This window comes from Podospora pseudoanserina, chromosome 4, assembly GCF_035222485.1.
Source record: "Podospora pseudoanserina strain CBS 124.78 chromosome 4, whole genome shotgun sequence".
Classification (NCBI taxonomy): domain Eukaryota; kingdom Fungi; phylum Ascomycota; class Sordariomycetes; order Sordariales; family Podosporaceae; genus Podospora; species Podospora pseudoanserina.
In genome coordinates, this window is record NC_085923.1 from 2,549,807 (window position 1) to 2,571,143 (window position 21,337).

At 51.9% G+C, this 21,337-nt stretch overlaps 6 protein-coding genes across 6 annotated transcripts; 4 read left to right on the forward strand and 2 right to left on the reverse strand.

Moving 5' to 3' along the window:
- Window positions 1–6,593: 6,593 nt before the first annotated feature.
- On the forward strand, window positions 6,594–7,153 carry QC764_0068100 (uncharacterized protein; the record flags this gene model as incomplete). Its single annotated transcript, XM_062940603.1, has 2 exons — window positions 6,594–6,887; window positions 6,967–7,153. The coding sequence occupies exons 1-2, from the start codon at window positions 6,853–6,855 to the stop codon at window positions 7,151–7,153; spliced, it is 222 nt and encodes a 73-aa protein (XP_062800649.1). The 5' UTR covers window positions 6,594–6,852.
- Window positions 7,154–10,199: 3,046 nt separating this feature from the next.
- Window positions 10,200–11,217, forward strand: QC764_0068110 (uncharacterized protein; the record flags this gene model as incomplete). The annotated part of the gene is made up of 3 exons (XM_062940604.1): window positions 10,200–10,397; window positions 10,588–10,794; window positions 11,167–11,217. 3 exons carry the CDS (start codon window positions 10,200–10,202, stop codon window positions 11,215–11,217), a joined length of 456 nt encoding a protein of 151 aa, XP_062800650.1.
- Window positions 11,218–11,475: 258 nt separating this feature from the next.
- Window positions 11,476–13,929, forward strand: QC764_407550 (uncharacterized protein; the record flags this gene model as incomplete). The annotated part of the gene is made up of 2 exons (XM_062947045.1): window positions 11,476–11,563; window positions 11,617–13,929. 2 exons carry the CDS (start codon window positions 11,476–11,478, stop codon window positions 12,753–12,755), a joined length of 1,227 nt encoding a protein of 408 aa, XP_062800651.1. The 3' UTR covers window positions 12,756–13,929.
- Window positions 13,930–14,175: 246 nt separating this feature from the next.
- On the reverse strand, window positions 14,176–15,572 carry QC764_407540 (uncharacterized protein; the record flags this gene model as incomplete). The annotated part of the gene is made up of 3 exons (XM_062947044.1): window positions 14,176–14,884; window positions 14,939–15,127; window positions 15,189–15,572. The coding sequence occupies 3 exons, from the start codon at window positions 15,570–15,572 to the stop codon at window positions 14,375–14,377; spliced, it is 1,083 nt and encodes a 360-aa protein (XP_062800652.1). The 3' UTR covers window positions 14,176–14,374.
- Window positions 15,573–16,281: 709 nt separating this feature from the next.
- On the reverse strand, window positions 16,282–19,422 carry QC764_407530 (uncharacterized protein; the record flags this gene model as incomplete). The annotated part of the gene is made up of 7 exons (XM_062947043.1): window positions 18,385–19,422; window positions 18,203–18,329; window positions 18,044–18,149; window positions 17,733–17,991; window positions 17,637–17,682; window positions 17,214–17,587; window positions 16,282–17,164 (listed from the first exon to the last, which is right to left on the reverse strand). Exons 1-7 carry the CDS (start codon window positions 18,534–18,536, stop codon window positions 16,282–16,284), a joined length of 1,947 nt encoding a protein of 648 aa, XP_062800653.1. The 5' UTR covers window positions 18,537–19,422.
- Window positions 18,779–21,156, forward strand: QC764_407520 (uncharacterized protein). Its single transcript, XM_062947042.1, has 3 exons — window positions 18,779–19,426; window positions 19,497–20,695; window positions 20,752–21,156. The coding sequence occupies exons 1-3, from the start codon at window positions 19,193–19,195 to the stop codon at window positions 20,915–20,917; spliced, it is 1,599 nt and encodes a 532-aa protein (XP_062800654.1). The 5' UTR covers window positions 18,779–19,192; the 3' UTR covers window positions 20,918–21,156.
- The last annotated feature ends 181 nt before the right edge of the window (window positions 21,157–21,337 follow it).

Consider the following 21,337-nt stretch of genomic DNA (forward strand, 5'->3'; position numbering starts at 1 on the left):
AAGTTGGGGGATCAAAATGGTTCTGGGGTATGATTTCTCCTTGGAAAGCCTGAAAAGCAGATTTTGTGCGACTGATCGTCTTCAGGGTCGGGAGAAAGGGATAGACGTGGATTGACATTTGGAGAGTTTACAGTGAAGTGTAATGTTTGGTTGTCTTGAGAATCTTTGAAGATCTCTTTTTGGCTCCCACATTCCGTTGCTCTCCGCGGGCGGCTCGGGGCTCTTGGGGTTTGATTGGGTGGCACACCTAAGGGTGAAAACAAGTAATTGTCTCTGTTGTGTCATGAAAGTCTTCAGTGAGTAGCCTCTCTTCAGTGTTTTCAAAGGAGCTCGTATGTCAGTAGGCATGCCTGTGCTGGCTGACTCGGTAACAATACGCACGGCTCGCTTGCTCCGAGTTCTATCATGTGTCACATCTCTAGATCAGTGGAAGGTGAGACAATTCTTAAATAAACGTCATCAATAGACTCAGAATGCTTTCATGTTCGAAGAGTATTGAGTATCTTTCTTCGATCGATGTCTGAGAAGACACCGTTGTCCCCAAAGAACTTTCTCTTCAAGGAACTCGTAAACACTTACGACATCTGACACCTCTTGACACCTCAGTTGGCACTTTTGACAACCGCTCTGACTGACAGACACATTTCCTAACCAGCGAGGCAGGCCACCCCAGAATGGGAAGGTATATCAACACCGGTATAGCGCCAACCGCACCTCCGCAATTTCCAGATTCAAACATCTATCTCACCTGTCATTGCACCGCATAACTTTTTTTTCGTTGTGTGCATGTGTTCAAGATCCTTTTTATGAATTGAACACCAAAAAGCCCTGCTGGGCTGCCTCCCTTGAACCCAAAAATACCGTTTCGCCACTTTTTACTAATGGGCAAGGGAGGGGAAGGGGGTGCGCGTCTATTCCTGGCAGGATTCATATGGGCGGCAACGGGAAGGGACAAGCGACAAGCGGCGCTAGATAAATTAATTGGCAAAAAAGTTTCATGCTCAGAAGAAGACCGAAAAATGAGAAAAAGGCAAATGCCGCTCGGTACCTGTCAACTCCGAGTCCAGAGGGAGGGAGATAATCATAGATGTCAAGAATATTCCAAAAAGGGGACCATAAGGGCGGTATATCCCCCCCCCAATTCGGCCCCCTTCGGTACCTCTCAACTCCGAGTGTAGAGATCACCCCTTGTTAAGGAATGTTTTGTTTTAACGGGAAATGCACGCACTACCGCTGTACCATTCGTTCATTGCCAGACGTTGCCATTATCCTGCAGTAGCCTCATGGACAAGGGTGGGGGGTTGAATGTCTGTTCAAGGGTCAGCGAGTTGTAGCAGCAGGTTCACCACAGGTAGTATACAATTGTTAGTGTAGGCACCGAGCAAGAAGGATGCCCTTCCCTGGAGAACTTGCAGTCATAGACCGGTGAGCTCCCCGTTGTCATTTCTTGCCAATCACAGCTTGGGAACTGGTCCAGTTTTGGCCCGGCACTGAAGCCCCGGATCTCCTTCTCACCGGTGATAACGTTTCTCTATCCTGCACTAGGTATGAGGCTGGGCTGGGATCTGAGTTTTGTCTGCCCTGCTGCTGCCAGGGCCAGGGGGGCCCTGATCGAGGTGTTTTTGTACGGCCAGGGGTGAACTGAGTAGAGGAGGTGCGTTCTGGCCAACTATCTTCAACGTCTTTTTAGCAGTGTCCAGAATCCTTCCTGCTATCCCCAAAGAAGGCGTGTCGTAACGAAGCGTAAACAGCCAAAAGACGTAGTAAGGCGGGGTCCGAGCGTAGGTAGGTATGCAGGCCTGCACATGTGGCGTGTCTGTCTAGACGTTTACTCCTGTCCCTTATTCCTAAATCGGACCTCCTATCTTGCAGACATCATCGACTTGTCTCTTTGGCACTGAGTACAATAACAAAACGCCCTACATCATCACCACCACCATTAGCTGTAAAGAGACAGAAAAGAGAGTGTGTGTCTGTGCGCGTGCATCGTGGGGGGATAAAAAACTTGGTAGCGAAGCCCAACCTGCTGCTGCCGGACAGGTAGGGAAGCAGAGCAAGCAAGCAAGCAACCTTTCTCAACGACCGACCTGCCTTTGTCAGCGCTGCCACTCTCCTGTGAGAAAAGTGGCGATGGGGTTGCTTACTACAACCACTTAATGCGTTTCAACACACATCTGTCTAATCTGCATGCATTCTGCAGCTAGAAACCAGCAAGATCGGAAAGCACACACACACACACACATACACGGATGGTTGTTCTCCAATACTCTCTCTCAACTTGGTGTAGTGTAGTGCGTGTGCCGCCCTAGCAAGGAAAAAACCACGTGTGTATCTCTGATGAGCCGTTGACGTTGCCGTTGGCGTGTGGCTGCATCGGGTCTTCTCGTGCAGCGAGCGATACCTGAAACATGCAGGCTTGATGGGAAGGTAAAGCAAAACAGGCAGAATATGCACAAGGACTGATACGAGGCTATAGTGTAGTGTAGGTATATCTTAGAACTACTAAGTTATGATGATACTGACAATCCTTTTCTTTGCTGGAGGATTTGCTGCCATGGTACCTAATGACAAACATTCACGTTGTCATCATCCGCTATGGACGTGCAGACATCCATCATATTCGACTCTGATATATGCGTACCATTGAAAAACACCCTCCATCATATCATTCAGACTGCCATGCCTGTTCAGATTGCAAATGGCCAGGCATTCCCCAGATATTTGCTTCTCCAACTGCTGCGCTGCAATTCATCGCCCCCCAGTCATCGCATCCTGCTTTTCTTCTCCCATGGTTGTAACTGCTGGGGGTAATCTCTGGGGAAGGAAGGGACATCTGTTGCGGAGGCGGCACTGCCAGCCGAAAGGGCCGGCCGGAAAAGCGGGAACCGCAACCAGACCAATCTTCTTCTTGGTTTTGGGTGGTGTGAGAGTGGGAAAAACGCAACGCCTTCCTGCTTTTGTTGGAGAATGCTGGATTCGACTGGTCCAGACAAGTCTATAACATCCATCTGATAAGGACGTGCGCACACACACCTTCCCACCACCGTTCCACCCCAAGCCTTCATCGCTCCGATGTTACCCTGATGGAAGAAGCACTAAAAAAAAGCTTGGCTTGGCTGATCAGATTTTGACACCTCTTTCACACAAAATCGTTGATGTGTGTAAAGATTCTGGGTTGCCTGGTGAGGGAGCAAGAGTGTTTGGGGGAGAGAAGAGTAGTGGGTGGTTGGTCTCCCCTGAAGAGCCCATGCTCAGGTCCAAACTACTACCGGCACAAAGGAGTCAAAGGAGCAGCGTGAAGACGGAGCGAAGAAGAAGTGCCGTGCAACAGCAAGTAACTCAAACAAAGATCAAACCCAAAAGTGGGAATAAGGGGGGTAAGGGAAGGCGTCTGAGCAGGACCCCCCCTCCAGGGCGATGATGGCCAATGGTAAAAGTAAACAAATCCGTCATCCGGCACTGCCACCGACGTTGAGATAAACTCTGTATCCCATGGTCTGTATTTTTCACCTCCTCTTTTGCTGCAATGCATAGACGACTTGCCTGCTGTGCCTGACTTTCACGGGTCTAGACAACGCCACCAACATAACCGGCACGATCTGGCCGGCTTTGCACGAGGAGGCCGCCCTGATTGATCACAAGAAACTCAAGATAGTGGACATATCGGCAGAGATAGCCGACTGTCAGATGAGATCGAGCCATGTGGGTGAGGGGCCTGAGAGGAGTGGTGGACCATGGACGAGAGAACCCGAGCTCTTCGCCAACTTGGGTTCGGGGAGATGTCCGAGATGATGATAGTCAGGCTGCTGGTGATGAGTTCACCATTGTCGACCGAGATATCGAGGGCCTGGCCAAGCTGCTGAAGGACCATTGGTGTCGAACTGGCACCAATGATGAGCTATTTCGGTGCAAGATTGCTCCGCCGAAGCTTTTGTGGTGCTGTTGGGATGACACAATCGGGCCAAATGAGACCGACTGGCATGAAGACCAGCCCGGATCCAGTGAGCATCTTCGCCTCATCAGCTTCGCGGCCTTCTCTGCCAAGTTCAGGGGTGCTGGGAATGCGGTGAAGGGCGCACCTTCGGCGGCATGGTTGGAATATGCCATCATATCCACAACCCGGAGAACGAGATAGTGATGGAGATGGGCCTTTGATGGAGCCCGGAACCCTGCGCTCAAAAATAAGCATGGCAGGCCACACGCAACATCCAGCGGTGCGGTCACCATGTCCAGAAAACTCATTCGCCTCTCTGATAATCGCCACCACCGTATCTCACTTGCTAAGTCCACCACGCAAGCAAGGTGTCGTCTTACACCTATACCCACAAGAGCCTCAAGAATATATCGATGTTGCAATGCAGGACTGCCCCGTCACCCCTATACATGGCGATATTTTTGGCTCCCTAGATGAGCGGTATTTTGGACGCGAGGCGGGTAGTGAACCGCGGGACGCAAATTAACTCGCACAAGCAGAATCAGCAAGGCCAAGACGAACAGTCAACGAGGCAGACGGACGCACCCTCGATTACTTTGAAATGCCCAGCAATAAGATGAGCGGCAAGTCGAGTGGGCAACCGAAGGACGACGACCTCTTGGGTAGACGAGATTGCCCAGCATGAAGGTTGTGCCGTAGGCGAGAGAAGAGGCCTCGGCTTTGGGGAAAGTCAGTACCGGAATGGTTGATGGACTCTTTGTTCTTTTCCCCAGGCTCTGCTGAATCACAGCTTAGTGACCTCGAGATAGGCGGGAAGGGTCTTGGCTCTGAGTGTGGCCAGTATAAGGCCGGCCAGCAGCAAGTCCTAGAGTGCGGAGCGATACCACCTCCGTAGGCAAGCTGGGGGAGAGGCATTCAGACTGTCTTTGCCATGGCCACCATCCCAGGCCGTTCCGTGGCTATGGTGCCCAGTAGTATATCGTATGTCCCACGGAATGGATACCCTGGTTCGAATAAGGATTGCTGACTCTTTCAGAATGGATCCAACTGTTTTTTGTTAGCTCCATTGCCAGATCAGCTGACTGTTGTAATGTGTTGCAAGCCCGGCATAAGCCCCGTTCAGGGATAGAATACAGAGCGTGGTTTCTCCAGCACTATTAGTCAATGCCCATAAATTCTTGCGATATAAAGTCATTTCGAGGCGGTGGTTTTCATCTCATCCTCGGAAGAAAGACCCTATATGCAATGCATGTACAAGGTACATGTCACGGGAGGTTGTGGTTCCGGGGGCGAGTTTGATGAAGGACTCGAGCGTGTGTGTTTACACTCCACACTTGACAAATTTACACCGGCAGACAAGTTCCTGGCCATCGTGTGCGTGGTCTAGGGCTCAAAACTGATGCCATGAAGGGGACAACCCAGCCAAGAGTTGAGGCTCTCAGCGTAGCCAGTACGGGTCTTCTAGATGCCTTCCAGCGATCAGATCAGCCATCTGAAACCGTAATGGCCTGGGAAGCCGACGATCACCAAACTCAGCGATCTACTCCCGACGTAAAAGCAGACTGACATCTGTCGACCGGAAGGGAGCTCGCAAATGCGGTTTCATTCGACGACGGAATCGGCGGATCCGCCCCCCCTCTCGATTGTCAGCCTGTATGCCTTGGGAATGGGCACAGAGAGCGAGCAGGCATGAACCGGGGAAGCTTGAAAGGGCGGCACGGCTAAGTCCAGCAAATGGAGGGGTTGACTGAGGCGGGTTCGAAAGTTTGATGTGGTCTTAATAGCTGTGATATAGGTCCCAAGGGATAAGGACCCTCGTTCCCATTGGCTCCTGCAGCCCACACCCAAGGCCGAATTTGGCATGGTAAGACGTCGCACACAACTGTATTGAGCAGAGAATGCAACATGGTGGATTTCGGAGACGATGGAAGGAGGGGTAGCTGTGTTGTCGATTTTCATCCTTCATTCCTGTACTCTGCGAACGTATGCTGACGAATCCAACGTGCATATCGGTGGTGTGTCGCTGCCATGAGAACCCGATAGATGTCGGCCAGAAGGACGGCTCAGGTAGCCGGGCCGCCCAAGATGTATGATGGACTCGGTATGATTCCATTGGTGGTAGCGGACGGGAAGAGGCGAGCAAGAGGACAAGCTACCTCTCCTCGCTCTCAAGGAGGGAGGAGTGATGAGCATGAAGCTCTGCAGATCGCAAGACTCTTGTTGGAAGACAATATTTACACCTCGTTGCTTTTGTGTGTTGTCCGATAGAGGTGTGCGTGCATGGAGGGAGCGGGAGGCTGCCGATTGGAAGGGCTGCAAGCCTCGGAGAGGGGTGCTCGGTTAGATCCCACCGAAAAGCTCACTTCGATGCCGAACGGCAGGAAGAGGTCCCGGAGAGTTGCCGATGACTGCATTGGTGTTGACGCCTTGTCCTCCATTGAAATTCCAAGTTGACATGCACTGACATGCCATCTCATCTCATCTTTGCTTGAGGTGTAGGTCTGAATCCACTCAAAGATTCCCAAAGTGGCAAGCGTGTGTCTGAGATGTCTCCCCGCAACTGGTCAAAGCTTCCCCTGTCTATGACGACAGCTTAGGGCGATGGATGAAGTTGACAGATACCTATCTCCTATCCGTATCGTGCCTATCTATCAAATCACTTCACACCTCGCGCCTGTCTTCACGAAAACGAAGGGACTTTTAGCTTATGCCAAGAGAGCAAAACGGCGCTGCCAAAGTTGTCAGGAAATCAAGCACTGTCGTCGGCACTCGGACGGGTGACTGCAGCCGGCGGTTGAGGTGCTACAGCTGACTGCCGCCGTCAGCGTGGTTTGGTGCAGTGCGGGCTGAACGGCGCGCGTCTGTTGGTGTTGTGGAGGATGCCACCTTGAACTCCCCTAGTCGGACGGACCTGGCACATGGGTACCAAGATTTGCATTGAAGGGTCGAACCTGTGAGCAGCAGCAACCTTCTCCAGAAAACGGCCAGAGATGTTCCTTGGTTGACATTTGAACGGCACCCGCAGCAATCAGAAGATATACATCAACAACGTCTCCGTTTGCGATAGCAACAGCAAACCAGCTTCGTTTGGAGAACGAGAACGAGGAACACACCGGTCGACGCGGCAGGATCGAGTGCGTGCGTATGCATCTCCAGCAGGGCCATTGTCAACCTGTCCCCGACCCCTGCAATATGTCATCTGGACGGTCGTCGCTTTGACCCCCTCTTGTCGAAGCTTCCTCGAGATATTCGAAAACGCCAATCATGGACCGGCGGCGGCATTGATGACATATCATTCCATCATCAAGCCACCGCGGAACTCCAAGATCCCTCTTGGCTCACCGAGAGTCAGCAGATGCTCTGTGCCTCTGAGCTTGTTCAAAGCCTGATAGCTGGACGCGAGAACACCTCCTCCAGCTGTCGCATGCACGCTGATACGCCCCGGCACCAATTAATATAACAGCTCCTGCGGAGAGCTTGTATTGGTTCCATTTACAGGCTGGAAGGCTGCTGTTGATGTTGCATCAACCCCCTCCAAGCCATCGCCGAGAGGTGGTGTGCAAGGAACAGACACGGCTGCTGCCATGTCCAACAGGACGACTGCACAACCACAACACAACCGCAAAAGGAGCAGAAGGCGAGACGAAACACTGGACCTCCGCTCCTCAACAGTGCCGCTCCTGCATTAGCGGACTGCCTCTGCCTGTTCCTGAAAATCTGCCATGTGTTTTATGGAGGCCGGTGCGATGATGCAGACGCTTTGACAGACAGTCTGAGCGAGAGGGAGCAAAGGAAGGATTCTGTGATGATTCTCGAAGGCTGGGCATGAAACTTTGACTTGTGCTAACTTTCCAACCCAAGCAAAGAAGCGACGATCTTGCCAACGACTTTTCGATCGAGCCACCCACATGGTTGACGTGGAACTCGATGCCTGCTCTTCACTGGCGCTGTTCACCAAGTTCAGATGACATGATGATGCCCGGTTAAGGTGAGGGGGTGCTGTAGGATTGCTACACTACATACATAGTGTATGTTCCGGTCCTGGGCTGGAGGCATGTCGAAGGGCCTGGCAGCTCTGGCCTCTGTCTGGCTACAGCGAATGAAGAGGCACGTCGTCTGGGGAATACCACCATAAACTGCACTAACAGCTCGGCCGATCACACTACCTACTTTGGCGTTGTGCGAGAGCGAAGATGCTGCTGATGCGATGAGTTACAGGCTGAGAGCTCCAACGTGTCCGGAGCCCCGATTCCGTGATGCCGGCGACGAAGCCTTCCGTAATTGCCAGTGTTCACCTGCCATCTCAGTAACCCCATGTGTCGAAACTGCAGCCTTCGAGTTCGGCATTGTTACATACAGACGAAAACGATCATCAGGGTGACAAGACTCTGGTGAACCTGTTCCTGTCTAAAAAGAGGCGGGAAGCCAGTTGCGGGGGCCCGAACAAGTCTAGCACCCACTCCGTGTTTATGCCAACCTGCAACGCACAGACGACAGCAGAGATCAGAACGGAACTGTCGGGCATCCTGCAGTTTTCAATGCCGGGACAGGCCGTTGTTCGAGAAGCAGCTCACAGCAAAGCAAAGCAAAGTAAAGCAAAGCAAAGCACAGCACACACAGACCTCTCCTCTTGCGGCTGACCGTCTCCTCGGAATTTTGTCGAGGATTATATCAATGCCACGATGAATCGATGATGAAAGAAAAGGAAAGCAAATAATAATCAAAGGGGTTTGGGTCACATTCTGTTCCCAGCACCGGCAGCAGACCGGCAAGAGAGTAGGGAGAAAAGCGAATGTAATCCACAGGATGATGCTTGGGAGCTGTGCCGTTGCAAGATTTTGACGGGGTTTGATGAAAGAGACAGGCGAGGTAGAAGAGACTTTGAAGCTGTACCTCCCCCCATGTCGAATGCTTGCTCTAACCGCAAGCCAAGGGTTCTGACCAGCAGACGCAGACCACTTTCGGCACATTTATCCAGATGTCGTTGGACTCTTGGCGGTACCAGGTACTTCGCACCTCTGCCACCACGGTGGCCGCAGATATGCCAAGGTTGCATTCAGAGCTCCATGCCCTGGACTCATTCACAGCATCACTTCAAAAAAGAGGAAAAGTAAAAATATATTTTACTTCCTTGCCAGCCACTAGCGGCTGCACATTCAATGCGTCCACGGGAGGGCAAGCCAGCTCACCTGAACCCGGGACTGTGGTGAGTTGGGAGGGGGTAAACAGGAACCGACATGAAAAAATAAAAATATGGAAAAAAGCTCATCTCAGAGAGGAACGAGATTCAGGACCGCAAACGGCGCCAAGATGGCACTCCATCCATCGTCAATCAACCACCACTGCGGCGTTGGCATCTTGACCCGTCCGCCCATCAGACACCCCGGTCTACGCTACGGATCGTGGATACACACACACTGTTGCACCTCCCACCTCCCACCTCCCACCTCCCGCCCTCCTCCTAGGTAGGGCAAGGTTGGTATTTAGAGGTGGTTTTGGCAAGGTAGCCAAGGTTAAAGCTGTGACCCTGGCCCTGCGTTCGATTCACAGGCAGAGGTCAATTATGACAAATCGGCAGGGCAGTCTTGTTCGTTCGCGACGGGAGGTTAGAATGGCTGTCTGGGACCGGGCCATGTCGCTTCGTTAGTGTCCAGCTCTATCTCGCTGCTCGGTCTCCCGTTCCCGTGCGCCGAACTACTCGATCCTGGATGCTTGCCTGACTGGCGAGCGGTTGATGGCAGATGAAGAAATGGCAGGTTCGATTTACGTTGGGGTGGTGAGACCCATGAGACCCTGCTAACGAACAGGCCAGGGTGACAGCCAAGCAGGACAGGGCAGCGACAGGGCACGCCTGGGAGTTCTTCGAACGGCCGCGATCAAGCCGGGAACGAATTGCTGGGGTACCCCCCTGAAGCAATGTTCCCAGACGGGCATCCCAGGTCATCCACGCTGTCAGTGATGGGCAATACCACTGATGCCCGGCTATACATCCACCACCACCTCGCTTTGCCTGCTTCAAGGGCCTTGTTCGTCTTGCTCTTCTCTAAGTGGGTGGCATTTCGGCCCTGTATTTTCTTGTCGTGCCTCCGCTACGACTTAGCATGCTGAGATATGTAGCTATATGTAATTCATCTGCCTCCCGGTCCCTTCCCCCGTCCCATCTTCCCATCTTGTCCCATCGCATCATTCTCCATCGTGTGACCGGTTCCAGAAAATCATTCCCCATCTCGACCGGACCGTCCCCTGCCCACTGGACTCACCTTATATGCCAGCCCACATCAGACACACGGCATTGTCACCTTGGCTTCGCCTGTCCCGTTCTCCGGATTTTCACTCTGCCATCTGTTCAAAAGTGTCCGCTGTTCACTTGCATCGCTGGACCATCCACGACTCGGCTAGGTTGAACACTCAAAGTTTATTCACCCCCGCCCCCCCTCCCACCCTCCCCAAGAACCCCGACCTGGTGTGTGTGTTTCCATCTTGGGTTTTCTCCAAACCAGCCTTGACGACATCGACATCCCTCGCCGCCGCCACAAGCGATACTAACTTCGGCCGGTCCAGGTCTCGGGGCATATACGCCAGTCAAAAGATTGTCAAGAGATTGTCTGTCTTGATCTGGCTTGCATGTGGGACACTTCCTAGAGGTGATAAAGACTACGGGCCCCAGAATCCGAAAACAGGACAACTCTGGAGAGGCGGATATCGGGGAATTAGGCCAGGAGGGACTTCCCAGCCTGAGACCACCAAGACGGGACGGAAGGGGTGCAGGCGTGAAGAAACGAGGGAAGGAACCCGGAAGGGCCTGGCCAGCTACGACACTGAGCGATACACTGAACGACACACACACTGAACGAGACTCCGTCTGGTTGCATCCACTCACCCACTCACACCTACCACCTACCTTACCTTCTCAACCGTTCAAGTACCCCCCCATCTGCACCTTCTGCAGCCCACCTGCATACACCTGAAGCATCCCAGCATTCAGGTTGGCTTCACGTATCGTATGTGTCTTTTATACCATACCTATACCTATACCTCCTCCCTCCCTCGCCCCCCCCTCTCCTCCTTCCTTTTCTCCTGCCAACCCCCGCCTTCCAGTTTGTAGACAGTACCGCTGCTTTCTGATCCAGTCTGGGCTGTGTCGGAGGCTCAAAACCGTTATCACAGAGCTGTGGCTTCGTTTCCGTGGTTCTTCTGTTCTTTTTCCTGCCCCGACTTACACAGTGTAGCAGCAGTTTCTCAGACACCGCATCGTCGACAATATCAGCCACTACCAACTCTAAAAAACAAACCCCTCGTGACCACTCCCTCCACATCACAAGCTCAAACAATTGCGATAGCTTGCCCTACTCCACCGAACCGTAGCGCTCCTTACACTTTTCTCGCGCACACACGGGTTGACTGTGGTTCCGTCCAAACTCAACCACCAAGTTTCGACCAGAAACAACCCATCCTTGGGACGACGTTGTTACCACTCTCAATTAGTTTCCCGCCCCGTCTCTGCACCGCACTGGAGCGTAGCCAGGCCGGCCACCGACAAGATGATGGCAGGACTCGCAGCCCAGGATTATCAGCTGGAAATAAGACAACAGCCCAAGGCAGGCTGCGTGGCTCTCACGAAAGGAAAAGGTATGGAAAATTGCGCGCTGCTCTGAACACGCAGCTTACACTCGTTGTGACAGATCGCCGACCACTGGATCCTCCTCCAATCGTCCAGCTCAAGGTCTCGCCGAGGTTGGATCCCACCCAGAGGTTTCTCCAGAATCCTTACCTTATCCTCATCGCTAAACTGGTTCCCAAGGATGGCGAAAATGATGAGCACCAACGGCGAACCGAAACCAAAGGGGGCGACTTGGCCGGGACAGTCGTCTCCTCTCTCTACAACCTCAAGGATACCGATAATACCCAGGGTGGATTTTTTGTGTTTGGGGATTTGTCAGTGAAAAGAGAGGGCTCTTTTCGACTCGAGTTCACGCTCTTCGAGCTCAGATCACAGACCAAAGACTGCTGGCAGCTCTCCAGCTGCATTTCGGACACTTTCCAGGTTTATGCCAACAAGGCCTTCCCTGGATTGCAGGAATCGACATTTCTGACCAGGACCTTCAGCGACCAGGGTGTCCGGCTACGGTTACGAAAGGACTCGAGGACGGTTGTTCAGAGCAGAAAGCGCGGTGCCAGCGGTGCGCCCCAGGTTGACATGAAGCCGCAGTCGATTGGTTACATGCATGGCGGAAACCACGACTTGAGTCCCAATGGCCAGCAGCACCACGGCAGAAGGACTAGCGCTCTGGAGTTCGACAATGGAAGCTACGACTTTGGATATGACCCCCGAGGCGGCAAGCGCATACGACACAACAGCTCGGCCGGCAATCACCCCGGCTACGACAGCGGCTATTACACCCATCATAACCCAAACCCTAGGACGATACCAGAGCCCATGGTGTCGGCTGCCTTTTCCAACGGCATCCCCATGACTACCAGCTACCCAGTGCATACACAGCCTGCCATCTCTGGAATCTCTATGCGCCCTAGTATGGCAGCTTTCCCGCCTCTGCATCCGCTTGACACGCAGATCTCGCCACACTCTGCCGGCCCGAATTCAGCATCGTCAACCTTCTCTCCAGGCACGAGCTTCTCTCCAGGCACGAGAAGGTCTCCCCTCTCAGCATACCAATACCCGAACACACATCACAACATCTATGGCTCGCCCACTCATATGAATTACCAGACGACTTCAGCACAGCAGCCAATGGCTCAGCATGGTGACATGGGGTTGTCACTTCCACTCCCAGGTATTGACCTTGGCGACATTGAGAAATAAGGGCTCACCCGCCTGGTTTTTCCTTTTGCTCCTGCGGAGCTGAGCAGCGAGCATATCGCCCACTAATCCCCCTTTCACTGCGTCCGTATTCCCTGACTCTTTGCATTGGATGGAAAAGAAAATTGAGTGCACGGTTCTACCACATATGAGATTGGAAGTGGGAAAAGTGCAAGGGTAGCTTTTGAGCTGGGACTTTCCCTTTCTTTTTTTTTCTTTTATTTTACTGAATGGCTGTCTGGAATTCTCGGTGTTATAAAGGCAAACGATATCCTCTCTATCGGTTTCTTTTGTCGGTTGTTGGGTCTTGGGTTCGGTCAAGCAAATGGGCATTGGAGAGAGCAAAGGAAAGAAAGCACGATTCCCCGGGGTACGGTGTAATTTTCTTGCAGGGTTCATATTTCATCTTCTCTTGTTACACTTTTACTCAACACCACTGCCAACATCGCACACCCTCACTTTGTTCATGGCATTCTTCGACTTCTTCCGCCAAGGAACCATCGCTTCTGCCTCTTTCTCCCACTCTTTCTCCGCCCACCGCTTTTACGAAGTCATGAGAGATCACTGTTTCCCGAGAACGGAGGGAGCATGGTCATGTTAGCGAAGCAAACGAGTAAGCTGCGAGTTTGGGTTGGTCGTTGGCTTTTGAGTGATACCCCTCCGCGAATTTGGTTATGGTTATTTCTGGTGGCAAGGGAAAGCGAAAAGGGAAAGGGAAAAAGGATTATGCTTACCAGAGAGGGAGAGCTATCAGGGGGAGGTAATTAGTGGGTAGGGGGAAGGAAGATGGTGATGCTTCCGAGGCTGAGGTTTCTTGTTTTGAGGAAGTTGTCCTGTGCATGTTGGGTTATACCTAGTCAGCGTTGGTAGGTATTAGAGAATAGTACCTGGTGGAATCACCGTAAGAAATATGGTACCGCATGCATGGGGCTTATATATGATAAAATCGCAGCTTGGTGCCCTGGTGATGTGACGTTTTTAAAGGCGGAATATGTGCTTAATGCAGATGTGTTTGGCACATGATGACCCCCACCCCAAAAAAGAAAACCGTGTTATGTGATTGGCTGGATGTAATTTAGCTAGCTCTGATTGGACGGCTAGGATGGGGCTTTTCTCTTCTATCAACGGCGATAGATAGATATGTAGATGGGGATCCAACTTATCGACCGAGACCGATACTGTACGAGCCTTTCCTATCTTTGCTGAGTCACGAGGGCTGGAACTTTCTGCTTTGGATGGACTCGGTCCTTTTTCCCCACATGGTAGAAAGCCATTTCACGAGGGGGCGCCCGGGCTTTTGGAGGCTGAATTAAAGTTTTTGACGACGGGTTGTCAAACCTAGGTGTGGGGGTGCGGGGCGGCGGCGGCGGCGGGGTTGGGATGATGGCTGATGGTTTCCAGGTTGGCATGTGAATATGATGGGATGGATTTGGAAGTAGGAATTAGTAGTTGCTCTAGTGATAGTACATACGTTATCATTGGGCTTGTATGTATTTTCATCAGGAAATATCTCATCTAGTCTCAAATATTGGTAGAGTTTCACGTATATCAACGCCCCCGTCATCTTCTGCTCGTATTCTGCCTTTTCTTCCCCAAGTCATTACTTTGATCCATCGCCCAACTCAAACCCCCCACCTCTGCCTCAACGCCTCATAAACCGTCCCATTAATCGGCAAAACACTCCCGTGTCTCAAATTCTTCGGAAAGTTATTCCTGTTGCTCCCCACCCACCCCGAATTACTCCCCGGGTTCGTACTCTCAAACGGCCTGTACCCATCACTCCCGTAAAAGTCCAACAGCAAGTGCACCTTCCTCGGGTCGACATTGTCCAGATAACTCGCCGGCCCTTCCACCCCCGACTGAATAATCGCCCCGTCACCCCCCGGTCTGGTCCACGTGCCGAATAACCCATTGTTGGACACCTCCACAAAGACCGTCTTTCGTGTCTCGTCTTTCATGAATCGGAGGAAGGAGGTGGGGGATAAGGGGAGGTAGTTGAGGTCGATGATGTTGGTGGGGTTCTTGTCGATGAGGGTTTGTGGAGCCGAGAAAGTTTTAAAGTCGGAGGTGTAGGCGTAGCGCATGCGAATGTTGGTTGGGTTGCCGGTGTGGCGGGGGTCCGACGTGGGGTACTATGAGTGGTGAGGATGAAGTTTATTTTGTTGGGGGAAAAGGGGGAAAGGTACAAATTTGGAAGCCCAATGAACGAGGTATTGCCCCTTGGCAGGATCCCAGATTGCTTCTGGGGCCCAGACCATACCCGCTGTGGCGTCTTCGACGGTGACGAGTCGCTCGTTGGTCCAGTTGATCAGGTCGGTGCTTTCCCAGACGAAAATGCCTCGGGAGCCGGTTCGTTGGGCCGCATCCCAGGTTGTCTGGTTTGTTATCAGTCTGTTGAGGCACTTGCATATTGGTGTCCTATTTGCTGGAACATACTCTCCCAATGTGAAGGTCAGTGCCGATGATATACCACTTCTTCCCTAATTCGCTCCCGCCGCCAGGAACAATTGTAGGGTCTCGAACACCAGTAGTCCCCTTGGTCGGCCTGATAACTGGCTGTCCTCTATTCAACGCTCTGAAGGAGAGAGCATCGTTGCCGTTGCTGAGGTAAAAGTAGACATAGGGGTCGGCCCCAAGGAAGAAGGCGCCCAGATATCCAGCCAGGTTGTTGGTTTGTCGCTTTGTTACATCCACTCCAAGGTCGGCAAGGTCGAGAAACAGCCCCCCAGAACCGCGGCTTTTGATGCTTGCCGCAAGAGATGACCAAGTAAAGAGGAGAGCAGCGAGTGCCCAAAGAGCCTTGGGCGTTGCCTGCACCATGGTAATCGTGGGGCGGGTACAGTGTTACCACGAAACAAGTACCCAACGACCGGCGTACATAAAGAGTCCCAGATACCCGGGTGAGATCAGATGTAGACCTGCAGGAACCCGGCCGCGACTGGACCACGGTCTTTATATGGGGCTCAAGGCAAGCGCTCCCATCCATGTCTTCCCATCATGTGGTTCTGGAACCGCTCCCGTCAGCGGTATAGAGCATGTTCCCCACAATCTGTGGTCCGGGGAAAAGATGGGGTAACATTTAGCCATAATCTACTGAGGAGGAGGACGACTCGATCCTTATGGCTAAAGTCTCTCCATATTGTTTCGGCTTTTCCCGCTTTGGTATGACTGCGTGCCCATCTGACGAATCTCCCCTCTTGCGATTGCTGGAATTACTTTTTTTTGCGCGCTGAACCACAGTTGAATGGACGGTTCGTCATGTATCGAAAGAATCCTTGGCAGATTTGGTACTGTGGACCGCATGGATTCGTGGAATAATTTTCCGATGGGTTTGTCGAGTTGTATTTGAGGGTCGGTTTTGACTATGGCTGGGGGCAATGCGGGGGTCGGCAGTTGGAGATCATCGTGTTGACGAAGTCTCAAGACCACTTACAAGCGCTCCAATAGTTGTTCTTGCTTTTGTATTTTTCGACATTTTCCATGTGATTGAGTTTCCGACACCAACTCCTCATAAAAGATAGCCGTTAATTCATGTTTGATTAAATCCAAGTTCCTCGTCCAAGACTGTATGATGGTCTGTCGTTGATATCAGTTCAATCCTCTTGCCCCCGGGTTTTCGGGTGTTAGTCAGCATCGCCTGGAAGGCATTGATACGAGCTTCGAGTGCATTTTCAGATGTTATTGACTGTTGGGAGCTGTGGGGGTATATTCCATCGAAATCCTCGAAGCTCGCATGTTCCCTGATTACGATATCGTCGTCCATTGCAACATCATCGTCCGAGTTTGATCCAGAAGGAGAGGGTTGGGTATCAAGCGCTGAAGTTGAATGTCCGTTGGCATCCATAACTGGAAGCTGTTGATGAACTGCTGACAATTCTGTTTCTCCAGCAGGCACTTCCAGTATATGTCGTTGCGAACTTTCCGTGGAAGCGGTCGTGGCCTGTGTATCCAGCATATCTTGACTGGCACATCCTAGCTTCGCACGTTTTCCGAGGATAACCTTGTCGTGTCGAAACACACTGTCAGAACACTGTGCCCCAAAGAGACCCTCGATGGTGATGTCTTCCTCGATCCACCGGCGTAAATCGACAGTACAAGGCCAAATATCTCTGGGCTTGAAGGCATCTGTCAGCTCGCAGAGCTCAGGGAATGATGAGTGGCGAGAGTATGGGAATGTTATGGTTCTTGGAAGCGCCACTGCATTCGATTCATTCAGTGAATGCTGTTTGTTTTGTGGCTTCAGTTTCTTCGTGATCGCATGAAGCCCATCGGCAAGTTTGATTTCGTCCTTGTCATCGAGAGCTGACCGTTCAAGATCAAGAGGTACTTTTCGCCCACTCGCAACGGCACCCAGGAGAAAATGACGTATTTGCTCTTGCATCGAATTCGACACCTCCTCTGTATCACAAAGTCTTCAAATGTCAGTCAAGACTCGGCTCTCAGCACAAGAGAACGACTCACATTTCCAGAAGAGATCCTATATCTTCCAGAAATAGGTAATCTAGTTCTGCCTCCCTCTGCAGGTCCTCTCCGCCGCCACCGACACCGAGCTCTGCAATATCTTGTCCATTGGAGAGACGCGTAACTATGGGCTGGATCCAGACCACAGAAGAGAGGTTTTTCTGCACAGTTGGGCAGTAATTTCCCTTCTCGCAGCTATGCAGTCGGACGTTCTGATCGAGTGTGAGACAACCTGAGTGGTAGGTATTTCCACACATGAATCCGACAAGGGCAGGGGCTTCATGGGAGAGGTGAAACTGTGTCCCGAATCTGTTGTCGGTATCCTTGGCCACGAGAGATTGATAAATTGACATCTTGTAGTCATCCACATGAATCTGTCCTAGCATCAGCAAGAGCCTTTTGCTGACGATGAGAAGCTCGTACCTTGGTTTTAAGGGCTTTGGACAATACGATCCAGACGTCTTCGTAACTGTGCTTGAGTCAGCAAGGTATTACAGTGGCTCCTGTCAAAAGATGTACCCGTATGTCCAGGCTTGAAAGTGGAAGATGGTGTCTGTAGGGTACTTTGACACCTTCTCCAGCAGTTCGCGAATGCCCTCAGACTTTGGAGGAAAGTCGACGTCATCGACAAAAGACGTATCAATATAAATTGTATCCAATGTCTTGAGCCCACAAGAATACTCAATTAGCGGTGGTGATCTTGCTATGGCACTCACGAACCACGGCTCGCTTCTGATATCACCGGTGTAAAGCGCTGCCTTGCCTCCACCTTCGAACACTACGACTGTCAGTATTATGAATAAGATGGCGGAGCATTCTGGCAGACGTACGAAACATAACAGCGCCGGGGCAGTGGTTCGCATTGAACAAGGTAACTTGAATGCGGTTGCCTGGCTCGAGCTCCAACACAGTGGGTGTTTCTAAAGGTAGCGGCTTCTACAGTTCACTCAGTAATCGTGCCGCCCAGTGGACAAACTCGAGACTCATACCAATAGGGTCTTGAGGTGACGGTATGTTTGGACTCGGGCCTCTAAGATGCCCTTGGCGTAGTTGATGCGACATGGAAATCGTTCAAGTCGAAGGAGCATCTCTTTAGTGGCCGCGGAACAATAAACACTGGACATCTCCAAGTTAGAATTATCCAAGAGAGCGCAATCATAGGGAAACATACAATGGTGACCGTAAAGTCTCCAGACCAGCGAGGTGGTCGCTGTGGATATGGCTAAGAAAGCAGGCGAGTGGAGGGCGGAGATCTGGGCGGGGGCGAAAGAAGTCGACCCTGATGTCCGGAAATTCGGCTACTAATCCATTGAAGGTCGACATGACTGCTGTGTCTTGCTGAAGAAGTGAACTGCCTCATGATTGTTTTGCTACTCCAAAGTGGCCGTCTGAGTGTCCCCTGGCAGTTCCAGGCGAGACAGGAAAGGATGATGCTTGTCGTTAAAGCTCCAGCCCCACACAAGCTATCGACGCCAAAAACGGCTCGTGCCCCGCCCCCGCGTTGGTGTCGCCTGCCAATACAGTCTTGGCCTTCCAAAGTTCCTCGTCTTCAACTTGGCATCTGTGCTCTGTCAAGCCACCGAGTGGCTAAGATGATCTGTTGGACTGCCACGATTTCCTACTCCAGAGACACACTGCTAGATCAGGATATTTCCCTATCTCCTCGCATTGCACTGCGTTGCACTCATGACGCATGTCCGATGAAATATTGGAGAAACGGCCAGCAGACATTGGCCCAAGCGCCCCCGCTATTCCCAGGATGGCAGCCAACGGTGCATCAGCGTCATCTTCAACCCCTGGGCTATCGCTGGCGGCTCTCTGGCGGCACCGATCCGTTTCATATCCGGCGCTGTTAAGGAACAGCAGCCCGCCCGCCCATCCATCATCGCCATGCTACATTTCATCCAAACTCCCGTCCCAATCACTGCATCTTTTGCCCCTCCATCGCTGGGCTTCCGCGTCGCTTGATCCCCCAAGTCATGGCTGTCGCTCTTAGCTCCCAGGTCCTGGAGTCGCTGCTAACCCCGGGGCGCCTGGTTCTTCTTTCCGTCCTGTTTGTGGTGGTCTCATTCATCGTCGACATTTCCCGGTTACCCAGCTGTCCAGACTCTCTCCCTCGCGTGGGATTTGGTCGAGGCCTGGTCGCGTCTGTCAAGAACTGGGTGTATTATGTTTCGCGCTATAATGATTGGATTGCCGATGGTTATGAGAAGGTGCGCACCGTACTCTTATCCCTACTGCGAGGCGTCTGCGTGGCGTCCTACTGACATAGACGTGCGGTAGTACAACAAGAAGGGTCGTGCCTTTGTGGCTCCTAATTCCCCGAGCCGCCCTCTAGAGATTGTGGTTCCCAAGTCCCAAACAGCGTGGATGCTCGAACAGCCAGACCGAGTGCTCTCTACAAAAGAAGCTCATCGCGACTCTCTATTTAACGACTACCAGTTTGGAGTTGACGATCAGTTTCCGATTCGCACGATACACAAGCACCTTGCCCGCAATATTGTCAATTTGCTACCTGGAATCCAGAAAGAGGTTCATGCCTCCATCGACGATGTCTATGGGACAGATACGGAGAACTGGAGGACGCTGAATATCTGGAACTCTTTGATTGGCATCGTCTCCAGAGTTACAAACCGAATGCTGGTCGGCGATCCGCTTTGCCATAATGAAGAGTTCCTCAAGAACCAGGTGGCCTTCGCTGACGCTATCGTTCGCAATGGCTTGATCATGAACTTCTTCCCGAAGGTGTTCCACCCCATTGTCGGCCCTCTTGTCACCATTACAAACCGCCGAGCATGGCGCAAGACCTACGAAATCGGGAAGCCTGTCATAGAGCAACGTCTCCGGGACATGGGACGCATAGACTCTGGCGCTGACGTGCAAGTTCCAGAAGATATGCTCACCTGGCTCATCCGACAGGCCAAAGCCGAAGGCGCAGCAGAAGAACTCAGCCCGGTCATGCTCTCCAAGCGCCTGCTACCCGTCGAGTTTGCCGCTATTCATACAACGGTGCTAACAGCTTCGAATGTTCTTCTCGACCTCGCATCATCAGACCCATCTCTGGGCTACATCGACGCCATTCGCAAAGAGACCTCCCAGGCCTTGAGGGAAGGAAATGGTCACTGGACGAAGGACAGCCTAGCAAATCTCCATCTTACAGACAGCGCTATCAAGGAAAGCATGCGCGTTAGTTATTTCGCCAGGTGCTTGACCCACAGGAAGGTGATTGCACCTGAAGGAGTGACGAATCCAACAGAGGGATGGCACGCGCCCGAGGGGTCATTTCTCACCCTGGACCTTGCTGGAGTACATCTTGATCCAGAAGCGTTTCCTGAGCCCGAGAAGTATGATGCCTTCCGGTTTGTGAAGTTGAGAGAGCAGCTTGATCCGAAGAATCCTGAGGAGGCAATGAAGATCAAGAGACTGGGGATGGTAACTACGAGCCCGGAACACTTGACCTTCAGCCATGGGAGGCACGCATGGTATGCTTTCTATCCTGTGGCAATTATGTATCGGCATGCACTAACATTCAGAATAGCCCTGGGAGGTTCTTTGTCGCGCATGAGTTGAAGATGATCCTGGCGTATTTACTAAATAATTACGACATCAAGCATATAGAGAAAAGGCCGCAGAACGACTGGGTGGGCGCCACTGTTATTCCGCCAATGGCAGCCACGTTAGAGGTCAAGAGGAGGAAGATTTGATTGCGGCTTCTACATTGGGTACTTGGAGGTTATCTTTGGGTATATACAGGACGACTTTCACGACTTTCACTTTTCAAGATGAGCGCAGCGTTGGGTTGGATATCTAGATTGATTTAGGATATTCAGGGATGAGGTTTTCCGCAACGACCGATATTTATTATGATACAAGCTTTACAGCATCACAACCAACGACTTGAACTACAGCAACAAGGTCAATATATATATACAGTTTCACCCTTGGTATGATAGTGTTTGGGGAGTTTCGGCACCATGGCGGTGATGCACAAGGGAACGGAGAGAGTGGAGGGCAATGAGGCGGAACAGTATATTGTAAGGTACAAGGCCACATACCATCTCCCGTTGTTTGTCTAGAGCATCGCCGAAATCGAGGGTCCTTTCAGTCTGGTCTTTTTGACCATG